Source organism: Chlamydotis macqueenii, chromosome 14, assembly GCF_036417535.1.
Source record: "Chlamydotis macqueenii isolate bChlMac1 chromosome 14, bChlMac1.mat, whole genome shotgun sequence".
Taxonomy (NCBI): domain Eukaryota; kingdom Metazoa; phylum Chordata; class Aves; order Otidiformes; family Otididae; genus Chlamydotis; species Chlamydotis macqueenii.
This window is the reverse complement of record NC_141569.1, coordinates 20768594-20784984: the sequence shown is the minus strand read 5'-3', so window position 1 is coordinate 20784984 and position 16391 is coordinate 20768594. Positions and strand designations below refer to the sequence as shown.

General features: G+C 40.6%; 1 protein-coding gene across 4 annotated transcripts in view; it reads right to left on the bottom strand.

Moving 5' to 3' along the window:
• Positions 1 to 16391, bottom strand: part of KDM3B (lysine demethylase 3B) — a 69604-nt gene that overhangs the window by 11621 nt on the left and 41592 nt on the right. For 3 of the 4 annotated variants that reach the window (XM_086758603.1, XM_086758604.1, XM_086758606.1), the window contains 5 exons: positions 15937 to 16064; positions 15021 to 15300; positions 13771 to 14027; positions 10020 to 10286; positions 3069 to 3240 (listed from right to left, as the gene is read on the bottom strand). In XM_086758603.1, the coding sequence (XP_086614729.1) occupies positions 3069 to 3240; positions 10020 to 10286; positions 13771 to 14027; positions 15021 to 15300; positions 15937 to 16064 (1104 nt within the window). The remainder of the gene's footprint in view (positions 1 to 3068; positions 3241 to 10019; positions 10287 to 13770; positions 14028 to 15020; positions 15301 to 15936; positions 16065 to 16391) is intronic. The other variant, XM_086758607.1, reaches the window with a different exon arrangement.

Below are 16391 nucleotides of genomic sequence, written 5' to 3'. Positions count from 1 at the left end.
TGACCAAATAACAGTGTAACAATTAGAGATACATATCATTACCTACAGCAGAAGTCTGACAGATCTTCCACAGTTGCTAAGTTTTATAATAGTTTGCATTCAACTTTAAAAACAAGCCTTTCCAAAGCATTCTGCCTTACTGCTTTTACCAAAGTCTAAAGGGTTTTTTTCTTTCATGTTAAGAGGAGTTCATGCTCTGAAATCAACCCTAACCTCAGTATAAAGCAAGAAACCACAGTACACAACACTCAAAAATCTAAATGGCAAGTGGTTACTGGGGAATACAGCCTTCAGTTTTTTAAATTCTTTGCTGGAAGCACTCAAATTAGCAGGGTGCCAAATTCAAACATTCGTTCTTCACTTCAAGAGTTGTACGTAAGTGCTGACTGGTAACAGAGAAAGCTGGTAGCATAAAGATGATATTATGTATGCAACAGTGGATGTATGCTGACAGCACTGACCACTGCTGTTTTGCCTCAGATTTTACAGTGGCTAAGAGACTGTATCTGGAAGTGGTATGTGCAGCAGCTTAGAAGCGTAACATTTAGAGAGAAACAAAGTTCACTCTTCTACCAGGTCCTTCACAACTCTACATGAAGCCATCAGTTGGAAAACAGGGTAAACTAAGGTCTGACACCTTCACATCCCCTTCTCCCTGGAAAGTAACATCCTTCACCACTTCCTACCTTACTAAGGATTGTCAGCCAAATAAAAAGCAATTGATCTTACCCAGACCTAGCAGAGCTGCTGACAGCACCAAAAGAGAAAGTGTATCTAAGAAACCAGGACTTGGGAGACCTGTGACTCATATCTGTGTTGATATATCAACAGGCTACAGAAGACTGCTTTAGTTTGCAATATAAAAAATTATTTTATTGAAATTAAAAGGAACTGAGAACTGCAGATATGTAAACCAAAGTGACTGATTTAAAGAAAACAAATTTTAATGAGCTACATGAAAGATTTTAGAGAGGCAAGTGAACTGAAAAGCTCAAGGACTTGAATTTAAAGATCATAGAATCATAGAATCATAGAATGGTTAGGGTTGGAAGGGACCTTCAAAGGTCATCTAGTCCAACCCCCCTGCAAGGAGCAGGGACATCCCCGACTAGGTCAGGTTGCTCAGAGCCTCATCCAGCCTGGCCTATTTCAGAACTTCCTGTATTCAATATTACGAACTCATCGAGGACCTTTGTTTCAAACAAGGAGAACAAAGTTGTAGGAAGGCTATTCAGAAAGCAGAGAGTGAAGAGCTACCTGGAGGAAAACATACGGATCCGACAAATTACACGAAACTGGACAAAACCCAGAAAACATCTGATCAGCAAGGAAAAGGAGGTCTAAGAAGGATCAAAATAAAAAGTTAGACCTCCCAAAAGTCCACTTAGAACTCAAAGACATTAAAAGTAAGCAGCACAAGATTAAAATTAACTAAAGTATCATATTGAATAATTAAGGGATTATCTCAATACCACCTTCAAATTCAGTGGCTGTTCTACATATTTTCAATAACTTAATGCGATTGCGAGGGGAACAAACCAGCCACATATTTAAGGAATCTAAAAATTCATGTAATGCAGGGAAGTCAGAGTTGTCATATAATTTGGAAACAGTTTTCATATGAGTTAGTGTATGAAATCTCTGGACTAATAGCAAATAATACTCTTCTAAATTGGGGATTGCACATGGCTGAAAAACACTAAATAAAATGTATTTTAAAGAAACTAAGAAAAGCGATCAGGTTTTCCAACCCAGATCACTAACATTTCTTATATAAATTGTGGTAAAAGGACTAAAAGAAAGGCAGCAGCTGATTTTGCTGAAAGAAGCATATCTGTCTGGAGACAAATTACAAATAACATTTCTCAAAGATAACTTGACCCATACAAATTTACTATTGTCGTGAATTACCCTAGCACAAAAGCAAAGAGTTTGTGAAGTTTCCCAGCTACCATTAATACACAGAAAGGTCACACCATTATATCCTTCTAGGTTATTTATTTCTGAGTAATAATAGAAATAGTACAAAATTTAACAGTACAAAATAGAAGACACTGTATTTGGAACCATATAAAAACTAGTTGAAAGCTGGGAGCTTTCCAACTGGATAATTTCTATGGAAGGGAATACTCTTGGTCTACAACTCTAACATTTCATTTGCTGTTGAACAAACATTTCATTAAGTCATCCAACAGTTCACCATTTCTGCTATGTGCACACAGCAATAAATACAGAAAATGTTTTATATGCAACACTAAAATTAGCAACATTACAATGAACCATTAGAACTCTAACACCTGTAAATATAAGACCAGACCACTCTGGTCTAGGTATAGAAAATCTAAAATAGAGCACTCTGCTTTTAGAAGCTCTTTAATCTGACCAGTTATATCCCCAGGAATTTTAACTGGTTAGCTTTCACATCCACACTTGAAAAAAGCTTTTCCCAAAGAACAACTCAAGCATCAAGTAATGTGTTATCACATAAGGTACGCATACAGTATAGCTACTCATAATACATATAAACTTGTATTTGTACTCACAGATGATCTACTGTAAAAATAATTTGCAATGTCAAGTTTATTTAGTTGATATATCCCACCAAGTCTGAGTTTTAGCATCAAAAGCCTCAGTCTGGTCTAGCTCTGCAGGTTCCCTTTAGTTTTACAATAAACACTGACGTCGGAAGGAGAGTAAGGGTAGTCAAATTACTTACTGTCTTAATAACGGTAACTGATGGTTAATTTAACTGAGGAAAGTTAAAAAAAAAAAAGTAGTTTCCTACAAAATGGATCATCTTCTGACACGTGAAAGTAACACACACCAACATGCTGCAGTACAGAAAAAGTTTCCTTGAGCAGCCCTCACCTAATGTTCATCAATAAAGTATTTTCTAGGGTGCACTACATCTAAGGAACAATGGATTCTTTGGATGAGATTTATAGCTATTTGGATTTTTTTTTATTATTACTATGTTGTATTTTTTGAGAAACTAGGTGGAAAAGGAGGAGTTGAAGGTAGTAAGACAAACTGCTCAGTTAAACTAGTCAGCCATAGATATTACTTACTAGATATTATCTCAAAGCCATCCCAGAAGTCACGCACTTTCACGTCTGAAATTATGGCACAGTTCCTGCAGTTCACCAAATCTACATCTTGATCTCCAAATTCCAGGCTGAAAGCTTCTGGTTTCCAAAGCTCTGACTTCAACTTCTTATGGACACCAGATACCAGCACGGGCTGAGAATACAAAGATGAATGCTTACTCCACCATAACCAAATTTCTTACACATGCAGCCAAACTTTCTTAAGAGCTGAGACTCCTGGCTACCATCATACAAAAGACACTACAGATCTGTTTTCACTCACGTCTGGTTTTTGCTCATCAAACAAATAACCAGAGGCAAAGCAGAATTCAGTTCCAGGCCACGTGCAGTTGCCTTAAAAGTGGTAGTATTAGACTTGCTAAGGCAAGTGTATTAGGTCTACATGGCAAGGTGCTGGCAGCAGGGGTGGGCTCTGTGAGATGAGGCTGAGAGCTGCCCTGTGCTGGACACAGATGGTTCCACCTGGCTCCAAGAGACCCACTGCTGGCCAAAGCTGAGCTGGTAGTGCCTCTGCAGTAATAAGAAAAGGTAAAATATGTCCTGCAGCTGCTGGGGGGCGTGGGAGGGAGGGAAGGGGAAGGAAGTGAGAGGAATGACTGTGCAGACACCAAGGTCACTGAAGCAGGGGGAGGAGGTGCTCCAGAGGCTCCCTTGCAGCCCATGGGAGAGACCATGGTGAAAGCAGGTTGCTCCCCTGCTGCCTGTGGAGGACCACAGGGGAGCAGATATCCACACTGCAGCAGAGGGAGATGCCCTGAAAGAAACTGCAGCCCATGGAGACCCCACGATGGAGCAGGCTCCTGGCAGAAGCTGCAGTCCTTGGAGAAAAGCCCACATAGGAGCAAGTTTTTTTTTTAAGAAATTGGCCTGTTGGGGGACCCACGCTGGAGCAGTCTATTCCTGAAGGACTGCAGCCCATGGAGAGAGCCCATGCTGGAACAGTTCATGAAGGATGGTATCCTTTGGGAGGGACTCCACACTGAAGCAGGGGAAAAGTGCGAGGATGAAGGAGCAGCAGAGATGAAGTGTTATGAACTAACTGCAACCCCCATTATTCTCCAACCCCAGTGTGCCACTCGGAGTCAGGGGGGCAAGGAGGTAGAAGAGTCAGGGATGAAGGAGTAAAGTTGAGCCTTTAGGAATAAACAGGGGTAGGTAGGGGTGTTTTTAGCTTTATCTTTGTTCTCCACCATCCTACTCTATTTTTAATTGGTAAAAAATTAAGTTACTTTTTCACAAGTTGAATCTGTTTTGCCTATGACAGTAATTGCTAAGTGATCCTCCTGTCTTTATCTTGACCCATAAACTTTTCCACCTTATTTTATCCCTGTCTTGTTGAGAAGGGGGAGTGAGAGCAGCTGGGCAGGCCAGTCAAGGTCAATCCACCTGTGAAAGTACAGTGGCTATTGAGTACTACCACCTCTCCTTTTTTTTAAGCATAAATGCAACTACCACTAGAAACAGCATTTGTAGTAAAGCCTTCTCATATGAAATGTTCATATTCTGATATGAAATTTTAAAGTATTTCACTCATTCTTTATGCATAATCATTGATCATCATTAATTCCCTAGTACAAAACCAAGTAGTGGAAGTGTCTGTTCACTTGCAAAAGGAGTTTTTAAGATGTTTAGGCTAGCCATGTATATATATTCCACACCGAGATTTGAGTGGCCTCTCCCCTTAAATGCTCAAGGCATTTGCTAAACTAACAATACCAGGAAAAGGTATACCAGACAATCCTCCCAACACTGGCCAAGACCTTGTCAATGCCTCTCACCTTGCAACCTCTAGAGAGTTAAAAGACTTAAGAGAAAAGGAAAAGAGGGTATGAAGTGAACTTGTTCATGGACCATCCCACCTGAAGATCTCTAGGTTTAGTAACTGCTACCTATGTTCAAATGACAGTTCACATGTCTATGCAAGTTTGAATCAATTCCAAGCTGTGCCCCGTACATTAACAACGATCTGAAGGTGGATCTTGGGTTTATTCATGTGAAGTGCTCAGTAAAACCCTGAGGAACACAGACGCCCTTAGATGTTCTAGTAGTATCAGCATGTTAGGCAAAGATACCTACAGAGCAACTCCAAAGTTATGTTACTTAAAACCACTCCAGTACCTAACCACTGCTTCACCTGGATTGCCCAATGGCCTCTAACAGGACTAGTACGCATTTTAGTCCCTAAGTGAAGACAACCATTCAGAAATGAATGGACGAAAAAAAAACAACTCTGGGGAATAACAGGAATGGCCTTGATTTTCAAATATAACACAATATAGCCCTTAAGTTCTAGAAGGCAGCAATGAAACTTCAACTCCAGAAGAGTGAGGTTTAAGAAAATAAAAAGGAGTTGTTACTTTACTCCTGTCAACTTGGAGGGGGGGGGGGCACCGGGCGCGCAAAAAACCCCTCACAGAACCACAGAAACATTTAGGTTGGAAGGGACAATCCTCACACTAAAAATGTTTTCTTGCATTCAGGTTGAACTTCCTGGGTTTTAATTTGTGCCCATTGCCTCTTGTCCTGTCAGTAGGCACTGCTGAGAAGAGTGTGGCTCCCTCTTCCTCATGCTCTCTCATCAGGTATATACACACATTAGATTTTCTCCCCACACTCCTCTGAGCCTTCTCTTCTCTAGGACGAACAGTTCCAAGTCTCTCAGCCTGTCTTCATGTGAAAGATGCTCCAGTCCCTTAATCATTTTTGTGGCCCTTGGCTGGATTTGCTCCAGTAAGTCCACATCTTTCTTGTACTGCAGAGCCCAGAATGGAACACAGTACTCCAGGTGAGGCCTCTACCAGTGCTGAGTAGAGGGGAAGGATCACTTCCCTTGACCTGCTCACAAGGCTCTTCCTAATGCAGTCCAGGATGCTGCTGCCCTTCCTTGTTGTGAGGACGCATTCTTGGCTCACGGTCACCTCCTTGCCCACCAGGACCCCAAGGTCCTTCCAGGTAAAGTTATTTTCCAGTTGGTCGCCCCCCCAGCGTGTACTGCTGCAGAATGCTATTCCTCCTGAGGTGCAGGACTTTACATTTTCCCTTGCTAAACATCACGAGATTCTTCTCGGTCCAATTCTCCAGCCTGTCCAGGTCTCTCTGAAGAGCAGCACAACCATCTGGTGTATCAGACATTCCTCCTAGCTTTTTGTCATCTGTAAACTTGTTGAGGCTGTATGAACTCTATCCCATCCAGGTCATTAATGAGAATGTTAAATAGTACTCAACCCAATACTGAACCCCTAGGGTACACCACCGACTGCGATCACAACCCTTTGAGTACAGCATTTCAGTCAGTTTTAAAACTACCACGCTGTCCACTTATCTAGTCCATACTTCATCAGTTTGTCTGATGACATTATGACAGTATCAAAAGCCTTATTAAAACTAAGATAAAAAACATCCAGTGCTCTCCCCTCATCCACCATGCCAGTCGTCTCATCACAGAAGGCTATGAGGCCGGTTCAGCATAATTCAACCAGCATTTCTGAGCCCCTTTTCTCTTCTTATCCAATGGGATTCTTCCAAGCAGATATCTGAAAAGATGAAAGTCTGCTCACCTAAAGCCCAGGCTTGTGATCTTGCTTTTTTGCCTTCCTTCCTCCTCTCAGGATCTTGAACCAAACCCTACCATTTGATAGTCACTGCAGCCAAAGCTTCCCCTTACTTTTACATCAACAACCAGCTTTTCCCTGTGTGTAAGCATGAGGTCCAGCATTGCCTCCTTGACCATCTGTGTTAGGACGTTGTCATCAACGCATTCCAGAACAGGGACAGAGAAGATACAATGATCCCGAGTTTAAATATATTCACTGATCCCAGCAGGAATTGTAACATTAAGGCAATGGAAAGGTTTTCATCAAATTCTACAAAAATCTAGGGATCATGGATGAGGAGTAAAGTAACAATACCTTTCACAGGATGAGTGGAAACTGCTGCCAGGTAGTCTTTAAGCTGATGGATAAACTAGTCTTCTTCAGTCCAGGAAAATGACAAATTTTGATCCCTGCTGTATACACTTGACCACTTGAACACAAGAATTAGGGGGAAGAAAGAAGAAAAAAAAAAAAATCTACTTAACCTAGTAGAACCCTTCCAGCTATTAAGCAGATAATTTCTCATGGAAGAAAGAAAATGTTCTCTCTAGTGGGGAACATAGCTAGAATTGCAAGATAAAAGGATAGTGGACTCTGTTGGTAAACATTTCCTGACAGGTCTGCTCTCAGACTACAGGAACAAAACAAATAAAAGCTTCCAACACCACCCCAAATCTTCAGTATTTCAAAAAAAGAGAAAGCCTAGCATGAAAATTCAGAAAATAATAGGTTGCTATAGGATGAGAATCCTGACAGTATCCCCAGCTGAGCAACCACTATGTTCAGGAGAGCAAAATGCTCTTGAAATATAGCTTCAGAAAGAAATAATCCTATGGCCTCCCAGTGAATTCTGGGATAAGACAGTTTATCTTATTTCTGACATTTTCTAAGACAAAGGAGTTGAAAAATATTGCTCTTTCTGCATGACACTGAAAGAGTGCCAATCATTGTCCAAACATTAAGGGAAACTAATATTCTCTTTTAACGATTTGTGATGCTACCATGGCTCAGATCTACAGTCCAGTGTGCATTTATCGTGCTACGGGGGGTAGCTGAGATGTTTTTTCCAAATAACATCTTCCAGCCCACAAAATGGGAAAGGGAAGATGATCTGGGCGATGATGGTGGAATTAATGTTCTTTGACTTCACTTTTAGAGGTGCAGCTAGGATACACAGGAGGATGTCAGCCAAGGGAGAACTGTGATGGAGCAGAGTTTGTTGAAAGAATCTCTGCTTGAAAAAATTCTGTTTAGAATAGTCTTGTCAAGATAGCGATGCCTGCCTGGGTCACCTGCTCTCCATTGTGCAGGAATGAGAAAGGTCCAATTAGACTGCTTTCCACATCTCACCAGGAAACTCAAGTGAGTGCAACACCACTAGAGAATCCTTGAATGAGCAAGGGACTTGTCTAGTCTGTTGGTATACAATGGGTCCTCTGAATGATAAAAATAATTCAAAAGCTTAATAGCACACCTTGGGTTGAATCCTAAAATACAGGGTCAAAAATAGTACATGAGCTTGACAGTTGTGGCCTGCACCAACTTGGAAGGCAATGCACACTGCAAGCTACACATCTGACAGACTGGTAGTCACATCTCGAGGCTCCATAAGGAGTCTCTCAGGATTCACTAACAGTCAAGAACTCCAGAGCCACCTGCAGCATCTTGCACCTGGTGATTAAGCAGTCTCATTTCCAGAGAAACTGACAAGGATATCTTTTGTAAGTATTCCCAAAATACTTAGGATCCTCCTCAGTGAGACAGTATTACTTGCTGACACAGAGGGTTGAGAAAATTATCAAAGTATACTGACTAGAAACTAAGGAGCTCTTTGCCAAGTCAAGCAGATGACTGACATCACAGCACTGCAAAAGAATGATCTGAAATCCTTCATAAATCCAAAAGATACAATGGGGTAAGAAAAAAAAAAAAAAAAAAAAAAAGAAGAAGAGACTCCTGTGCACTCAAAAAAAAAAATCAGAACAAGAAGATAACTGCAATTACAGGGAAAGCTGGCAATACCAGCAGCAAGCTAAATTTCTAGTCAGACAAGCAAGGGTGTGCTGCACAGTAGCCTCTTCCACCTAACAGAAGGTGGCTAGGGGAGTCAGAAACAGGAACTGGTAATTCTGTGGTTGGTGGTACCACAGTTCTCTCTGCAGTTCTCATGGCTATGTGTAAGTTATGCTTGTGCCCAGGGAACCCAGAGAACGTGCAATCCCATGGGACATGCTAAACTTAGCTGAAAAGTACTCTACTTCTGGCAGGAATGGACTCTGAGTGCCTGAAGAGGAACACGCAGCTTGGTAAGTTCCTCTGTCACAGCTCAGCAGTATGCATCTCTTGTGAGCAACCACAAATAAGTATAAATGTGAGTGCCAAGAGCATTAGCACAATAACAACAGAACAGCTTGCAACAAGGACTTCTCCAGAAAAGATGATGAGGGAGCTGTCTAGCACCAATGGTCTCAATTCTGCTGAGTCAGTGAAGGTAACAGTGTCAGTTGTAGCTACAGAACCAAGTGCCAATAACAGTCTGGACACTGATGGACACCCATATACTGTTAGAGCTATGGGTGCACTTCCTCTGCAGCAGCAGCTACTCACCCGTTTTTTAGGATTCAGCTTGTCTGACCAGGCCAATTTTATTGACTCTCTGGAGAAGTCCAAGCTGTAGCACTATGGATTGAGATCTGAAAAAGCCGCCACGCTCGCTGCAGGTCTAAGGTCCAGCTGATGACCCCTCAGACAATCCAGGAGAGTGCTCAATACATGAGATGCTGAGTTCAAAACAATACTTGGGTTCACATGAGCTGTAGGCTCAGGATGACACACTGCATCAAGTAACCTCAAAAATTTCAGCAGAAATTCAGCAGAAATTACTGCATGCAGCACTTTTATTCTTGTGTATGCTACAGCTGGAAGGAATGAACCTTTCCCAGAGTCTGTAAAGCATCAAGTATGGAGTAGATGCTAGGATGCATGCAGGAAATCATAGTGGATTCACTACTGGGCTGTAGTAGAGCAGATTCAGCACAAACCACACCACAACTAAAAAGGCTGTCACAGCAAACACCCTAATACTGGTAAGCTGAGAAAAGCTCAATGTACAAGGGCACATGGGTTTAAGTCAGTACCGCATGGAGTTCATAGGGCCGCTGTGTCCCCTGTTTATAGCGCTACAGTAGAAATCTTCATTCATCATATTCACTAAGGAGCAACTGCCCAAAGTTGGAATGGCTTTGTCAATAACCAAGGTACAGATTAAAATTTCCGGACACTTATAAGCCGTAAGGGTTGGCTATTTGTCAACACCCACCTGGCCTTGTTTCCAGCACTCCCTGAAGATCTTCCAGTTGTTTTTGTTGCTAGGATCATGAAGGCAAAGGAGTCTACCATCACACAGCCAAGAGTGGGAAGTGTGTGGATCCAGCACATTTAAGCCCATAACCATTTCCTTCACCTCTCTCTGTGTGTCAGCTAAATTACTAGTTCGTTTTGCAGCATCAGACGTCTTCTTATTTTCCACCACAGAAGCAATGATATGGTCTAAGAAGTTAGGCAGGCTCGCTTTACCTTTGGCCCCCTAGAAGACATAAATACAGAGGTAAGTTTAGTCTTGCAACAGCATACATATTAATGTGTATCTGCTCTCATTCAGATTTTAGTCACAGACATCTTTCTGTCAGAAAAACAGGCAACAGTAAACAAATCAGGTTGGAGTCAGGCATGTGTCCAGTAAGAACAGAAACAGCTATGGCCCTGTTTTATAATAGTAAAACTTAAAAATAACCTGCTACAGACTATCTAGAAAAATATTACAGCAAACAATCATGGAATAGAAAACTTAAGCGACCTAAACTCTGCTACCTTAGTAGTAAAATGGTTCATATTTTTCTTAACTTCATTAATATCTCAACTCTATTTCCCCATTTTCCTCATTCCATTACTAAGAAAGTGAATTCAACCCTGGCACAAGTTAAGCTGAGGAATACAGGAGCATTAAGTAAACACTGACAGACAGAGAGGAGAAAGTGCTTCCTGTACATACAATGTTAACAGAACCATTAGTAAACAGCCTCTCTGGTTGTGGCATCCATGCTCCTCAACGGACGTTTAAAACTCCTCAAGAGATGTTTAAAATTCAGAAGAAACTAACAATACAATCTTAAATTGTGTTCTTAATGTTAAAAAAGAAAGAAGAAGCCTGCCTATAGGCCTTGCCTATAGTAAGATACTTAAAACACTGAATATATTTCATATATTCAACAGGAGATTAATCACTACCTGGGTTACTATTCACAAGACATCTATGGGAGGATGCAGGAGTGTGACAGATCTCTAGCAGCAAAAAGCTGCTCATTCTCACAAAAAAAAAAAAAAACCAACCAGCCAGCCCGCACCCTCACCAGAAAAAGAGACCAAAACAAAACAAAAAACCAAAACAGGGACTGGAAGCTGAGTGAACAGTAACAGCAAAAAACTATTACTGGAACAATTTTGCCATCTTCTTTAAAATGAAAGTTCAATAGACAGAAAATTTACCACATGCAGAGCTATCAATCTAAAGCATAACACTATTCATAACTGAAGACATTCATGCAGTAAAAAATATTCATGGAATTACAGAAGAGTTTAGGTCAGAAGGAAGATCTAGTAATCATTTGGTATAACTTTCTGTTGAAATCAAGTTAAGTTACCCTGGGCTGGGTCAAGCCAAACCTTAACTTCTCAGGGAAGGAGATTACATCACTCCTCTGGGCAGCCCATTCCACTGCTTGAATGTAAAGTGAGAATTTTTTCTTATATCCAGATAGAATTTCCCCTGAAGCAACCTGTGTCCATTGCCTCTTGCCCTGTACCTCCATATTCTCTACAACTACTTTTTACATATTATAAGATTGACCAGATTCCCAAAGCACTCTCTTCTCTAGGATGAAGAGAACCAGCTTCTTCAACCTTTCTTTGTGTGTCAAGCTCTCCAATGTTTTACTCATTCTTGAAGGCCTTCCACTGAACCCCCTCTAATTTTTAAGTGTCATTCTTCAACTGGGGAGACTAAACCTGGAAACAGTGTTCCAAGTGTGGCCTAACAAAAGCTGAGTGGAATAATCACATTCCTTGATGTGCTCCAGCTGTATGCTTCCTGATGCAGCCCAGGATAGTCTGTCTTCACAGCTGCAAGGATGCAATGTTCAGCTTGCTGTTCACCACGACCCTGGGCTCCTTTCAGAAGGTCTACGCCCCTGCTAGTCAGACCCCAGCCTGTACTGCTGCCTGGGATTATATTAGTTTTCTACAGCTTGTCTTATGCAAGTAAGACTAGATAGAAATAACATCATTGTCTAAAAAAGGGACCTTCACACTGACTCTCTAGAGGTCATGAAATAGATAGTATGCTGTTTAACTATAACAGTCAATGCTAACTGCTTTTCACAACAAAACATCAATGCTCCAGAAATACCAAGATGATTCTCCTCATGAGCAGAAATCTATTACTTATCTCAATTTGACCAACACAACTGTTGTTTCTCAGGTACGTTTTGTTCATATACTTTCTATGTGAAGCATCCAGGAATTCAAATTGGGGGTTGGACCAGAGTTCCCCACAAGTTCTTTAAATCTAAATTACTCTGTGAAGACCGGAAGTCAAGAAAGTGAAAAAAGACAGTACACAGTAGATCTGATTCAATGTGGTGAGAGAACGCATAGAGTTGCGGGGACAGGGATACAAGGTGAGACAGGCCCTCTCAAGCCTTGAAGGAATAACTTGCTTTAAAACAAGTGATCACAGTTTCTTTGCCTGTACTCAGTGATGAGAGGGGTGGAAGTATTACTAGATTCATTTTCCTGTAGCAGCGACATATTTTCCTGTACAGCCATGCAGTTCCTTCTACCAAAACCAAACAAAATGAACTATTATTAAGGTTCCATCCTTCCAGCCTCATACGGTGGAAAAAAAAAACCCTCTGCTGTGAGACAAGCCACTTCATCTTTCTCGTTCTATCTGCCTAAGCTTATGGAGAAAGTATTCTCCAAGAAGAGCTAAGCCTTGATAAATTCCACATAATCTATCTTTCTCACCTTAATTTTTTAATTAATATTCTATCTTAAATGCTTTTCAAGTACACATACTTTTCTTTTAAGGAACTGGTTTGCTGATAGGTTTTTGTCTTTGTGGTGTGCTTTTACAATCTTTTTAAAGATGTGGAATCTAAAGTGAGCTTTTATAGGGATGCTGATTATCAATTAATAATAATAATAAGGGAAGTGATCATGCTCCTGTACTCAGCACTGGTGAGGCTGCACTTCAAATGCTGTGTTCAGTTCCGGGCCCCTCACTACAAGAAGGATGTTGAGGTGCTGGAGCACATCCAGAGAAGGGCAACGAAGCTGGTGAGGCGTCTGGAGAACAAGAATTATGAGGAGCAGCTGAGGGAACTGGGATTGTTTACTCTGAAGAAGAGAAGGCTGAGGGGAAACCTCACTGCTCTCTACAACTGCCTGAAAGGAGGTTGTAGGGAGGGGGGTGTTGGCCTTTTCTCCCAAATAACTTGTGATAGGACAAGAGAAAGGGGGCAGGGGAGGTTTACGTTGGATGTTAGGAAACACTTTGTTACTGAAAGAGCGGTCAGGCACTGGAACAGGCTGCTCAAGGAAGTGGTGGAGTCACCATCCCTGGAGGCGTTCAAAGAACACGTAGATGTGGCACTTCAGGACATGGTTTAGTAAGCATGGTGGTGTTAGATTGATGGTTGGACTTGATCTTGGAGGTCTTTTTCAAACTTAAAGATTCTATGAATTAAAAAATTGAAAGGCTATATTTAACTCACTTTCTTAGTCTCTGGCAAGGAATAGCTTTTCCACAGCTGTAGTAAACCAAACCACAAGCTAACAATTAGCATCAAAAATCTCTACAACTTTGTGGAGTGGTGAGTTTCAGTGAGATACTCCATTTGTTTCAACATTTAAGAATAAGATAATACAAAAACATTTAGATGAAAATTGTTAGATCATTATGAAATTCTTCCCTAGAACAGTTATCATTGAAGGAATACAAAATTATTTACCGTAGAAGCTGCAGAAAAGACCGGAGGAAAGGGGACTCCTGTGTCTAATGGGACCTGAGGAAGCTTTCCTGGCCCTGTGTGTAGCAGATCTCTGAGGCTGGAGCCTTCAGCTTTGTTGCTAGATGTCACTGGGCCCAACAAGAGGCTATTAAACAGCTTTGGGGTTAGTGGGGAAACCTTTGTACTGGCGTTGAAGGAATCCAATCCAAAGGGTGAATGGGATTCTTTACTAAGCACTGACCTCAGTGATCCTGATTCTGCAAGATAAATATCAACATTGGAAAAAAAATAACGAAAAAAAGAAAAAAGTCAACGTTCTAATGATCACAAAGTTCTCTGAAATTATTTGCTCTTGCATTAAATAGGATATTGTCAGAATCTTGTGGTAATTATCACTGCAATAGTGAATAAGGCATCTCAAAGAGAATCAAAGACATCACATACTTCAGACAGATTTTACCCTTAGTATGCTGTTACGGTTTTGAATAGCACAGATCTGATCTGAAAGTATCTGATATACAAGAAACTACAACTTTGAAACTGACTTAATTAAAAAAACCATTTCCTTGACTTTCTGTATTTATGTTTCAATATTAAATATTCCAAATTTTAACTGTAGTCAAAATATTACAGTGACTAAGCCCTGCAAAACTAATGAAAGAGCAATCAACATTTAACACAGACATATAAAGTAGTTCCTGCTAGACAGACGGACAGGAATAAATCCTGTGTTAGTCATGCTACCTCTGACAACTGGGAGGTGTATTCTGTAAAGAGTTACTTCATATTTAGAATCACAAAGTACTGAGTATTAAAGAAGTTCTAAGCTTTCATCTGACCCTCTGACTGGACTCTACTCTCCCAATTCTTTGGAAATGCACCCTTCACATAGCACATAAAACAACTTCATTTACTTCAATAGTTATAAAGTGACAAAAGCTGCATCTGAAATTAATTACTATCATTTTACATCAGGATACCGCCTGCTTATTACTTAGAAAATAAATACAAGGACTGGCACTGAAATAAACTGAGAGTGACAAGACAGTATTTTTCTCTTCAGCTGTATCATCTTCTCAGCTCTGCGTATTCCTAAGCCTGTGAAATAAAACTGGTTCTAAGAGGCAAAGGCAGAAAAATGACCATGTTCTTTTCTGTTTAGGGCTAGGTTCTCTCACAAAGAATAGCAACCAAGCAGTACGTTGTCATTTATCTTTTAATTCACACCCCAGAGGGCGTCTTCTGCTCACCTTTTGTTTCCTCTTTTGCTTTTTGCGTTGCTAAATCTGCAAGCCAGTGTAAGGCCGACGATGGAGCTGTTTCTGGACAAAGCAATCTGTTAGTCTTTATTTCACCAGTGTTATTGGTTGATAACGTCTCTGGTTTGGCAGATTCTTCTGTCCTACTATCAGTTGCTTCAGATTTTGGAACAGTGTCCATTTCTAGTTGCCCCACTCCTGCTGTCCCTGCTCCAGTGGAAAAGGTACTCTCGTTTCCAGAGACTGATGCACTAGGATTTACAGTGGGAAGCTAAAACAAAAACATAAACAATTGCTAAATGCTGAATAAAGGGAAGAGTTCAACTTGGGAGACATTTTAGTTATCCGGTGCATTGGGTATTGTTCGTTGGTTTTGTTTGTTCATTTGCTTTACATGCACAGTAGAGTTGCTTTATGCTTATGTAGCAGCAGAGTAGAGGAGCTTCTTCTCTACGTACATTAGACCTTGCACTGTGGTGTGAATTCTTACCATGCCATCCTTTAACATAAGCCCAGGCTTTCTGATTTCTTTCTTTACAGAAGGACCTTTTGTGTGAACAGTAACAGAACTGCTCTAGATTCAGCATAACATTCAGGAACCGTAACAAAATAAAAGCACGTGTTGCAAGCTATTCATAGTGGTTTGTTTTAAGATACAGCATCAATATGAATGGCTTCCTACTCAACTTCTGCATGAGAATGTTAGCCAAATATCCATTTGGTAAGTAACAGTTACAGCACACATCCCCAAAAAATGTCCCACAAGATTTTTGCTAAGCTAAAGCACTCAGAATACACATGGAAAAAAAAGTTTGTTTCACAATAGGTTAGTTTAAAGGATCTAACATTTTAATATATCTTAAAAATGTAATGTCAAACAAGGTAATTTCACCCTCAAATTACATACCTGTGATATTCCATTAGTGACAGCTGGTCTCAATACTGATTTGTTCTGCCGGTTAATACATGGACAATTGGCTTTAATGCCCCATTTGCCTCGCGCTGCATGAACCATGTCTCCAATATTGTAAAGCGCTGGAAATAAAGTTAAAATCTTTAGTATCACATTTAAATAAATCTTAAAAAAAAAAAAAAAAAAACGAAGAGGCCTTGACTGTAACATATATTCAGAGAGGTGGGGTTTTTTCAGTATTGACAAGTATCTTTAAAATCACTATCTATAATAAGACACTTGTGTCCGAATAGTGTGGAGAAGTGTGCTAACGCTAGCTTTGTGGTGTCACTGAGAGGCTGTCAAGCCTGGCAAATCCTACAGATTATTATCATCTGCTCCTACTATTTGATGTAGGGTTCAACGATACTGCAACGAGGCAACTTTGAATCATCTAGAGACTATATAGC